At 51.7% G+C, this 11,729-nt stretch overlaps 1 protein-coding gene across 1 annotated transcript in view; it reads right to left on the bottom strand.

Moving 5' to 3' along the window:
- Positions 1-11,729, bottom strand: part of col5a1 (procollagen, type V, alpha 1) — a 46,233-nt gene that overhangs the window by 24,256 nt on the left and 10,248 nt on the right. Inside the window, exons 2-4 of the mRNA XM_068753147.1 lie at positions 10,428-10,595; positions 5,997-6,210; positions 5,575-5,743 (exon numbers count right to left, since the gene is read on the bottom strand). Coding sequence (XP_068609248.1) covers positions 5,575-5,743; positions 5,997-6,210; positions 10,428-10,595 — 551 coding nt within the window. The remainder of the gene's footprint in view (positions 1-5,574; positions 5,744-5,996; positions 6,211-10,427; positions 10,596-11,729) is intronic.

Here is an 11,729-nt window from a genome sequence, read left to right as displayed (position 1 = left end):
TGGTCCGGTACAATCATTAGCTGCTGGATGTCTCCCTGGAAACCAGAAAGAAACAGGATGTCATGTGACTCGCCGCGACACAGATGTGCATGTAAACAAGCACGCAGTCTCACACTGTGCGACCCGGTGGGGGGTATAAACAAATAAAGATGAGGAAGAACATCTGTGTGCGGAATTACCGCATGCAGAACAGGCAACTCTGAGAGGAAGAGGAGCAAGGGTGGTGGGGGGGGGTCTGGATGGTGAAGAACTTAGTCCGGGTCCAAGAATGTCATTTGGCAAGAAGCAGAGAGCGAGCTCGCCAGTAAACAGAGCGGAACTACGAGACAACTCGGAAAGACGGACGTCATGTGCAAACACTCGGAGTTCAACATTAGCGAGACGAAGGATCAGCACCGCCCCCCCCCCCCCAGCCCGTCTCAGACCTGAACGGGACACGAGTGATTCATGTTAAATGAATGGATTGACATGAGCAGACCTGCAGCTATTGATAGTTGATATGAACCGTGTGACCTGAAGGTGAAGAAGTGAAAGAAAGAAAAGGAAAAGGAGGAGGAAAAATAAAATTAAAAAAAAGACAGAGAAGAGAGAAACAGCTGAGTGGAGAAGAGAGGGGAAGAAAAGGAAAAGGCAAAGAAGAGGCTCAGAAGGATCCCCGGGACCCGGGGTTCTGGGTTCGAGTGTGTTCGCCATATGTTTCTGAACGGAACGCACGCGGCCCCCGAAAGGCTGCGTTGAATCCGTCCTGACCCGATCACGCTTCCAAAAGCGAGTGATGTCATTCTGTAAAAATCCGTTTCGACGGCGCTGAAGCTAATGTATTTTTTTGGGGGGGGGGGGGGGGGGTCAGACCGCCACGCAAGCATTACGTTCAAACTGCAAAATCCCGCAAAGCATCCTTCCAGCTCCCAAGTCTCCGAGGCCAGCTCTCCTCTCTGGCAAACATAAATGGATCGGTGACAGATCACAGAGGGACCGAGCCGGACTCAAAAATACCACCAGAACCCAGAACCCAGAACCCGGGTCCTTTAATGGCCCTTGTGAAACCTCACAGGATGATGCTTCCTGCTCCGTCCTCGGCTTATGTTATCTGTGGGGTTTATGGCAGATGCAGGAAAACAAATCCCAGTACTTCCTGCAAAACAGAACGGGTGGCGTCGCCATCCCACGGCCCCCCCAGTAATGAAGTCGCTTGGCCCATTCGTCTAAAGCAGGGATCCTTAAGGAGCTTCCACTTTATTGCAGTTTGACGGTCTCTCCCTAGTTCTGGCGTGCCTTTGTATCACAGCTGCGCCGAAAAGGGATGATGGGAATTCAGCATTTGGAATGAGGTCACCAAACATCCCTTGCCGATAAGAGCGTTTAACCGCTCTCCGATCCACACGCTGTTTTTCAGCTTGGTTTTTTTTGTTTGTTTGTTTTTTCCCCCATCACCCGGAGCAGGCAGAGGAATGTCAAGATAGATCCAAACCACGCGGGTGGGGGGGTCCTAATTGGGGACAAGATTAATCATACACCTAAGGATTGATAAAATTAGCGCCGAGAGGACTGTGGTAGGATGTGCTGCGGGTCGATTTGTAGCCCTTAATAAGTTTAAAGCGCCACAATCGTGGGAGCTCACGCTTCCCAGGATTCATTAGAGTCTCTCCGCCCGGCAAAGTTCAATAAACCTTAGCAACAGGCTAATGACATCATCACGTTCTGCCCAAGAGCAACAGCTGAGACTTTTATCCATGCAAGCAATTCATCATTTATTATAATATAACGACTTAATCACGCAATATCTTTCAATATGTTGTGAGGGTTTATTGCATTTTTTTTTTAAAGGCACTGATGCTTTTTGGGATTTTCGGGACCGGACCGGCCCCCACTCGTTGGTCCCTGCTGGATGTTCCGGTTGTGTCCAGGTGGGGGCGGTAGAGAGCTCTGAGCGTCGTTGCCAAACGTTTGTCTCCATCTGAACCTGACCCACAGCGATGCAGGGTGGACCGAGCTCATTGGCTCATCTGGGCAACGAAAGGAACGAAGCCGGGGACGGACGGAAAGATGAAGCGTGCGTTCTCAAACGCCCTTTTCTCTCTTATACAAACACATACTTCCAGCGTGAGGCGAAGGCCGACCGCAAAAGGCTTATTTTGATTTGCGGTGATGTCAGGCGACCCCCTGCAGATCAGTTCAGTGGGGGGGGGGGGGCTGGAGTCGTCGTTCAATGAAACTTGGACTTTCCTGCCTTGGAGCAGCTTAGCGTGAAATAAACAGCGCGAACCGGTGCTCGTTATTTCTTCATGTCCCCCGGGGACACCTGGTAATGGCTCTGTTTATCTTTTCAGCTAACAGAACAGCTTTAAAGAAGAAAGCCGGGTTCTCCTCATTTCTCCAGTCACATTTCAGCGGGGGGGGCAGGATGGGAGTCTGGGAGTCTACTTTAACAACTTATTTACACGGTCACCCCTGAGCCCTGAGCCAGGTCCCACCGCCAGCCCACACCGACACACCGACTGACAGCGCCTGGGCCAACGCCAACCGGACCACCAAAACCAGCGCGCCGGGCCGAGGCCGTAAATCAGCGGCCAGGCTAAAGTCCCGTTAACGCAGTCACAGAATAGATTTCGCCGATAGCTGCAGAGTATTTTCATTAGAACACGTCTGCAGAATGAAATCTTTCCCAGACATCGACCGCTTTCTCTCCCGATTGAAGTTCCCCCCCGACCGACTGCAGCGCCGCCCGTTGCCAAGAGCAACAGGTCCGTTAACCTCACCTCTCTGCCACCGTCCTGCCTTTGGATCCCACCTCCGCCTTTCCGCCATTACCCCCGCCAGCCGCCCAGCTCCCTTCACACTGCCCCCTCTGTGTTCCATTTTTTAATTCCACCTCTCCGTGGACTGCGGGCGGCCATTTTTCCATTTCCCATTCTTGTGGGTAGTGGAAACCAGAGTGGCTCGCCTCACCTAGCAGACGTAGATCCCCCCCCCCCCCCCCCCGTGTTTGGCTTGGCCATTTTCTTCAATCTGCACCCCCCCCCCCCCCCCCCAAAAAAAAAGTGCTGAGGGCACACTTCAGCTATTGCTGACACAGCGGAGGGATAACAGGGGATGAAATACAAGCATCTGACATGAGTTAGGGAAATTCTCTTAATTATCCGCGGTGGAAACTTCATCTTCCCCGCGGCTGCCGGCGCTGGCATGTCATCCCTCGGCTTAGACTCTATAGAACCAGTGTGTTCTGACGCCGAAGCATGAAAATGTGCTTTGGACAAGATGAGGCAGAGCCACGGCGTCTGCAGCAATGCATGCGCACGCTCGGGTTTGAACATACATAGGCTGCACGCCGCAGAACACGTGGCGGTTACACCGTAAAACAGCAGCAGAGGTTCGACTTGAATCCGTAATCGTCCATTAGTTGGGATGACGACGGCTTCGGAATCGCCCGAGGCCGGACGGATTCGGTTTGCTGTGTCTAAATCCAGCCGGGAGAGACCGCAGTCGACACATGGCGTCAGAATGCCTCAGAATGCTGTAAACCAATCGCAGCCATTCTTTAGACGTTCTCGCAGTACTGTACCTTCTGGAAACCTCCCCTAACCGTTGCACAATGCGCCTCGGAAACCGTGAAGATTCCTTACTCAACATCTCCGACACACACACACGCCCATCTGACCGGGTCGGCCTATCAGCAGATGCCATGATGTCATGCGCCACATGTGTTGTTCCACGACTGACGTCAGCGGGAAGCGGCTCCGCACTCTTTCCAGAGCGCGACCCAAAAGTTCCGTCTCCGCGACCCGGACCCGCTACCCGGACCCCCTCCTCCGTACGACCTCGCTTCACCCTGGTTCCCTTCTAATTCTGCTTCGACTCTAATAATCTGGCTGCTCTGATTCTAAACGACGAGATACGATCGGCCACATTCGCGCAGGACGACAATGGAGGCCAGACAAGAAGTGCTGTGTTCGCACGCCCCCCCCCCCCCACCTCGGCTGCTTCCATTCGCAGGACGTCCCCTGTGGACCACCTCGGAGTGAGTGGACCGTTTGTGGAGTTTGTGCTCCCTCAAACCTACCGCAACTCTTTTTCTCTCTCTCTCTCTCTCTCTGCTACACCACTTTGAGTCAAAGGATGGGCATGAAATCACTTCTGGATTTTTCTTGGCGCTCGCTGGGATGCAACAGCAGAAATCAAACGACGCATTCTGCAGATGGGCCGACCTTACAGAGAGGAAGATAAATCTTAAGAGCGAGGCAGAAAACATTTGCAAAAAAGATTTGGCCGTTAATGACTGACTCTGGCATGCATATAAGGGAGTAATGTGCAACTACTCAGTATCGATTACCCTCAATCAGCCCCTCGTTTGCTGTCAGATTCTTGACTGATGCTCGTCTCAAAGCTACGCCATTTACGTAGGGTAGAAACTCTCGATGTGACCACAATAACCAAGTCAGAAACCAAACCACAAACCACCCCGGCTACTTGCCTCATGACGGCTGCAGGAAGAGAAAGAGCCGAGCTCTTCTAAAGATCTTCCCTACGCAGGAGAACTACCTGGGAATGCACCTCGTCCTCACGATTCATGCCATTTCACTGCGGAAGCTCAAGAGCAACCAAATTAGAGATGTCAAAACGGCAGCTCCCAAAAAGCTCAAGGAGGAAAAGGAGTGCAGGCTGAGAATCATTTGGAAACTATGTGGCGTATTTTCTGTTTTCCGGAGGCACCGGAGCCGGGCCTGTCTCCCAACTGGCACACACACACACACACACCAGGGAGGCATTTCACTCGTTCCCACGTTAACCGTCGGGCCGTCACCGCGGCGCAAAATACTCTGATTTCATTATGACGGTAAATTAAATAAATGTGCAAGCTGTAGCTTTTGAATGCAGTTGTCTTCTTGGCGCCTGAAAAGACAGGGCCGGAAAAAAAAAAGGATAGAAACATACACCGTAGAGCGGCGTGGAAGACTCCGCAGTGCCGCACCCGTCACATCGTCCAATCACGAAACAAGGCGGACGTCAACGCCGCACAGACTTCTGGATTGGAACCCGGATCCAGTTTGTGTCAGGTGCCGCGCGCCTCCGGCACACGAGTTCATAAACAGAAATCTGGTTTTGCTTATAGGGCCGTGATTAATGCTTTCAATTAAGTGAGGCTTTAGTTTTACACCCCACCATATATCTGCCCCCCCCCCCCCCCCCCCCCCACGGCTTGACAGACTGACCTGATGAATTGTGGGAGGGCGGTGATGTCATCTCTGATTCGGTTTGTCTGTTCCCACTGAGCAGCGGTGAGGTTAAAGGTCAGCTGGCTCAACATCAGTCAGCCTCTGTTCCTAATTATTATTGAGGGGCCCCACCCTCACGGACTAATCCCCCCCCCCCTTTAAACAAGCACGACTCTGACCGGACAAAGACGGCACGAGTCTCCGTGCCGGCAGCTTCTGCGTGCGTCAGAAAAGCAGGTCGTGTTTCAGAAGCGCACGCACAAAAGCCGTGTTTCTTCAAACATAGAATTCAATTCGCTCGTCCTGCAAACGCGGAGCGAACGTGCACAGCGGTGAAAAATATAATAGACCCTGATTGGACGTTTACCTCAAAGACTTCTTCATCGAGGATTCTCGTTCCGAACACAACTATTCCCTTTGTGTCGACGATGGGGCTGGAGCTCCGGAGCAGCTTCTGGGCGCTCTTCTTTTTACAGTCCAGAATGAGTGTGATGGTCTGCCTGTGCACGCTGATGGCCACCCGGTGCCACCTGAGGGAGGAAGAGGAGGGGGGGGTTAATTCACACACTTACTGCCCCACGCACACCCCGGTAAAAGCCCACAAAGTCAGACGATGCAAACAGAATCCTGACGTGGGCCTGCAGGCAAAAGCTGCTAAGCGATCTGATGCAGGAGACACCTGGGCCAGGTGCTGCTGAACAAGCGACCCCCCCCCCCCCCGTCAGGTTTTACAATCAGCTGGAGCTACAACGAGATGTTCATCAAGCAAACGAGTGCACCTACTTTCCATCGGCTAGGTTGACCCCTCTGAAGAGGGGGTAGTCCTCGGGGCCGGGTCGGCCGGTGTGGTCCTCGTACAGGAACACGGGAGAGCGGCCCACCTCCAGGCCGAGCTGCTGGATGCCCTGTTCGTTGTACACGGACAGCAGGAAGGACTGGCTGCCCTTCTTTGGCTTCACCGTAGCCAAGATGGAAAAGTCCTCGGGGAACACATCACCTGGGTGGGACGGACAGGGGGGAGGGAAAGGGAGAGTTATCGATACCAAGCATTCGTTACATTAAGTGCTCTATATCAGCCTCCAGAGTGTTGTAGAAATGGCATTCATCCTACAAAAACAGAAAACAGAGAGGATGGGAGGAGGGAGGATCTGAAAGGGAGCGTCCGAGATGCCCAAAATGTAACAGGATAGGATCAATCTGTGAAAGGAAGGAAGAAGTGCAAATGTCGTATTTCCAGCACGACACAGGATGAGAAGCTTAATTACAAAAGCATGTGATCCTGGGAGACTCTGCTTCAATCCCCCCCCCCCCCCACACACACACACACACCTCCCCTCTTCTCCCTCTGCTTGATGGAGCTCCCAGACTCCGAGACGCTCTGGCGGAGGGTCCGAAAGGAGGAAATAGGAGTAAGGCATTTTCACAGGGGGGAGGGTGGAAGAATTTGAGAGACACAAATATTGAAATGGAATCACATTGAGGTATTTATAAGCACATGAAAGGTGCCGAGACAGACATCGATGTTTTAGCCACCGTCTGCTCGGTTTCAACTATTCCCTCCATTTTTCCCACATCTGCCAGACAGATCCCGTCGGCAGGGCGTTCTCAGGACCCCAGAAAGAGAACGATCCGAGGAGACTAATGCAGAGGTCGCGTAACCCTGGAGGCAAAGAGAGACTTTGGATTTGGCCGGTCTGAAATAAAAACCAGTGAATGCATGATTCATGCTGGAAGCAAGCTTTTAGCGGAATATACGAGGGCAAACCCCATGGGCTCCGGTAGCAGAGCTTCTCTGCTCAGGGCGTGCACGGGGGGAGACATTTCCAGACGACTGGGAAAAGAAAAGCGAGGCAGGGGTGCAGCGGGTTTTGCAGCACGCAGCCACGGAGGTCTCTGACTCCATTGTACCAGTTTTGGAATAACAGGAGACGGGCAGGAAAAGGTTTAACCGGAATGACAGTGGTGCATCCAATCAGAAGCCGAGGAGATAAAGACACCCCAGGGGATGGGGGGGGGCGGGGGCGGCATGGAAGCCTGAGTTTAGGATGAGATAGTGGAAAAGTAGAAGCAGGGATGTTTTTTTTCAATCTGCCACCCCTTCAGCATCTGTAATCCTCCATTAATGACAGGCATAAAGTCACATCGTGCCTTGACAGAGCGCTCCCTCGGGAATTCAGCTTGGCACGCCGTGAGGAATGCCGACTTGATTGACAAATGCTTTGACAGGATGGTGCATGGCAGACAGGAGGAGAGAAGGAGCAGAAGAAAGGAGGGGGAGGAGGAGGAGGCGAGACAGAACAGCCTCCACAAATCTCGTGGAGGAGTTTGGTGACAGAAGCATAAAGGATTGAGAGGGCAGGAAGGATGTTACGGAAAGTAAAGAACGAGACAAAAGAGGGAAAGTTTGCTGTGTGTGCAGAGGTCAAAGGTCAAGTGAGGGGTGAAAGGTGCACCAGAAGAAGAGAAGGAAAACAACTTTTCAAATCCATTCTGTTTTGGAGGACATTATGGGATGCAGCGTTTTTGCGCCGAGCCCTCTCCCCCCCTGCCGCCGCGAGATGCCCCGAGGAAACCTCTATCACGAGAGGAGGAGGTTGAAAGATGAAGGCCAACACAAATTTGGGCAACTAAATGAGCATCGTTCTCATCCCGTCTTCTTCACCCTCTCCAGAAGCCTTCCTAACAAACTGGGAACGGGGTGGGAGGGAGTCGGGAAAAGCTCAGGTTTCTCTGGAATGCTGCGCTTTCTACTTCAGGCCACCAGATGAGAGATACCTCATTCCTCATTTTGTGTGTACGTGTGTGTGTGTGTGTGTGTGTGTGTGTGTAGTGCCAGACGTTGTGGGAGTTTCCACTGGCAGCACCATCGTCAGTGTCTGACTTATAAAAGTGTGTGAAACTCAAAAAACTCCAGACGTCCCAATTTCCTCCAGATCAAGAGCCCAATTAAAGCTACCTTTCATTTTGACGGTGCGCTGCAGTCCTAGAGCCGCTGCAGAGAGCGACGGAGCCGGCGCTTTGACTCGTCCTCTCGACCGTCAGCGTGCATGCAAGCGGCTAAATGGGCCAGAAAGCTGTGCGTCCCGTAATCGGCCACTCACTAGTCCCTGTGTCCAAACCCCTTCTTCTGCAAGGAGCGTGCAGCATTCCAGCGGGATTGCACATCGCTGCAGAGCACGTACCTGTCAGCACCCGGTGTGCAAAGAAGAAAACGGATAAACCTATGCATGCGTGTCCCGCCTGCAGGTGCGGGAACCTCCCTGAAATCCCGCCGCTAGATCTGTGATTCATGAACGGCCAGAGAGGGAGGTTTCTGCGATTAAACGGGACCTGATCAGTTGGAGAAGCAGCTTTATATTTTTATGATGCACGTCTGATCGCTTTCTGCTCCGGGTGACGCCCCTTGCCCCGCGCCGCCGGAGGCCGAATGGGTGATCGTTTCAGGGAGACGTGGTAGCAAGTGCAGGCTGCAGGCTGCAGAGGTTCGAAAGGATTGGCCGGTTCGCGTTCACACTGGATGCTTCCAGGAGGTTTATCTGGATGCAGGAAGGCCTGTCGGGCGGAGTCGCACTAGAGAGTCGCACAGGAAGTGTGAGGTATTAAAGTTAAAGGGCAGCCAGCTTCATTTCTTCTCGTCTCGTTCACATAATAAAGGTAAGAAAGGCCTCCTCTGTGTTCGGTGCCTCGCTAGTTTCAAATGAATCATCCCTTCCACATGTTTGTCTAATGATTCCATGTCTGTGCTTGCCCCCCCCCCACCCCCACCCCAACACATCATTGCAGACTGTCTGTGGCGCTGGGATCATGGGCCACTTTTATTTTCTCCATCGGAGTCGCGGTGGTTCTTCTTTGACGGATGATGTGGCGTTCTGCTGCTGACTGGTACCGATGCCGCCGGACCGCGCCTGAACGCCGTTGCCACGGCAAAACCACATCAAGCCTGTCGACCCGCAGACAGCTGGGTTGCTCTGTTTGCACCTACAGACGAAGCACCGCTGCCGATGAGCTCCTCCGATCCACTTTGTTTTACGTGCTCTGTTATTTTGGCTGATCTGGAGCAGCACATGCAATAATTATAGCTTGTGTCTCTAAGCCAGAGACTCATACAGGCTTTGCTGCCCTAGAGCTTCAAAGAGAACAGCATTTGTCTGACTGGAGCGCATGATGCGGCACGCAAGGCTAACGGAGCCCCGTGGCTCTACTTTAAGCCCCACATAAGAACCGTGACATGGATCAAAGTTCTGCCGAGGCCGATGCAACATCTCCACGGACCGTGAACGCGGGCTTGTCATCCAAATCGGAGTTTTTGTGGGCGATCTCGAGGAGTGTTATTATTTTTTCTCTCTTTTCTGAATCTGCTTTTTCTGCCTCTACGCGGTGCAGGAAACCAATCACTTCGTAAACCGGTTGCGTCAGTCACAGGACCCCGGTTTTAATTCTCTGTAATGCAAAAAAAAAAAAGATATCTGCCGAGAAGGGAGGAAGCTTAGGTGGAACGCAAAGAAAGCGCTGCGCTGCAGCAGCAGTCTAGGAGGAATAATAGAGGGGAAGTGTATGATACTTGGGGGAAAATAAAGAGGAAGACGGAGGGAGGAAAGCGAGGAAAGATTACCAGAGAGGGAGAGGGAGAGGAAAGAGGAAAGTAGTTCTGCAGCAACCCAAAGCCACGTCAGCACAATAGAACAAGGCAGAAGTCAAACTAGAGACTTCACCTCCCTCTATTTTCACTGCTTTTCCAACAACCAGCTCCTCCCGCTGCATCAAATATTACGAAGCTGGATTCATGCATCTGGTGTTGGTTTTTAGAAGCATGCATTATCTATATTTATCCCTAAACTTTACTTCACGTTCATGTTTCAGGCAGCAGGACTGACCCATTTGTCAAACATGTCCAGATGTGCTTGAAATCTCTCAATTTCTGTGCAAGGGAAAGACTTCCTGTAAAAAAAAAAAATGTGTTGGCGACTAAGCAGACCCAGCAGGCATATCCTAGCCAAGATCTCATAAAGCAGAGATGGAGTCGACATACATAATGAAGTTACGGGGGGGGGTCAAAGGTCATAAAGTTGACCAGGTAGCAGAGAGGCTACGTCACAGAGGCAACTTTGAATATAAATTAAAGGTCTTGAAAGAACGAGCTGCAGATTTGCTCCATCAGCAGAAAGAGACGATGCGATTCGTCCAGGCAGGGAAACGGGTTTGTCGGCTGCTCACCTGGATACAGCTGTTTGGTCGGAGCGCTGAGCTGGGCATCTCTGGATACTCTGTAAGCCACATCAGGCCCTTGTGTTGATCTCCTATGTGAGCAGAATCCTGTTGTTCTTGTAACACCGTCGGGTAAACTGCGAAAATCTAAAATCTTCAAGAGGTCTGCTGGTTCCGCTGCACGGAGAGAAAAGACACGTCAGGAGAGATGTTAGATCCTCCTTGAAAAATGGGTTAAAAACAGCCTTTAAATTGCCTCATATTTCTAAACCATAATGCTAACGTACATTATATTTGCACAAAGACAAAATAAACCTTTAATAATAAGCCCAAAGTATCACCATATACATTTTTCTTTAAACGATGCCTCAACATTCTTCTTTTTTTGCTGACTCTGAAGTTCCACAACGAATCTCATCCTTCCACTTATTTCCCTGCAGAGCTTAATCTACCGCTACCTCCCATTGGCCACAGCCATGCAATTAGCACACTTTCAGACCGCTCGCCCCGGCCGTGGCCGGCCCACCGCAGACGCACACTGGGTCAGAACAATGCAACATGGGGTTTGACCCTGGACCGCGCCCTTGCATGCCAAAAACCACCCAGGAAAAAAACAGCTGTTCCTGCAGGCAGATGCGTGCACATCCAGCTGCACAAAGGCGTTAGCCTTTAGCCGCGTCCCAGGAAGGGGCACTGGGTTATGTCCACAGGGACCTTGTGCTCGCATTGGGACAGGGGCTGTCAGGGTGTTTTAGAAGAGGGCAAACACGAAAGCGAGGACGTAAATGAAACAGAGGTGGGGGCAGAAGGATTTTATGGTCATGGGAGTTGAATAAATCAAGACAAAAGCTGAGGCATTCTGCTTGGAGGCATTTTTGTGTTGTCGTGTGAAAGTGGAATGTCAAAGGCAACCCACACACAGGTAAAGACATCCAAGTTTCAGGCTACGAGGACCACACACACGCACACACACACACACACACACAAGCGTTCTGGAGTCCTCCATCAGGGAAGACAACGGGACACTGGGAAAGCAGGAAAGGGGAATAGGAAAGAGCGAGAGTGTTACCCTGCAACAACCTCCAGCTGGATGTCATTAAGCATGACTCACATGCAGCAGAGATCAATCCAGAAAAAAAAACCCCTCTTGACATTGTTAAACAGCGGTCTCCATTTAGGAGCACTTTGGCTTCACGGGTTGATCTGCAGCTGCACAAAAAGACAGCCATCGAAGAGGAAGTCAAAAGTTCTCCGGCGTCAGCCACAGCTTATTCACATCACTCCACAAATCAAGCGTTAAAATCGCAGCTT

Source organism: Brachionichthys hirsutus, chromosome 19 (assembly GCF_040956055.1).
Source record: "Brachionichthys hirsutus isolate HB-005 chromosome 19, CSIRO-AGI_Bhir_v1, whole genome shotgun sequence".
In the NCBI taxonomy this organism is placed as follows: domain Eukaryota; kingdom Metazoa; phylum Chordata; class Actinopteri; order Lophiiformes; family Brachionichthyidae; genus Brachionichthys; species Brachionichthys hirsutus.
This window is presented reverse-complemented; position numbering and strand designations above follow the sequence as displayed.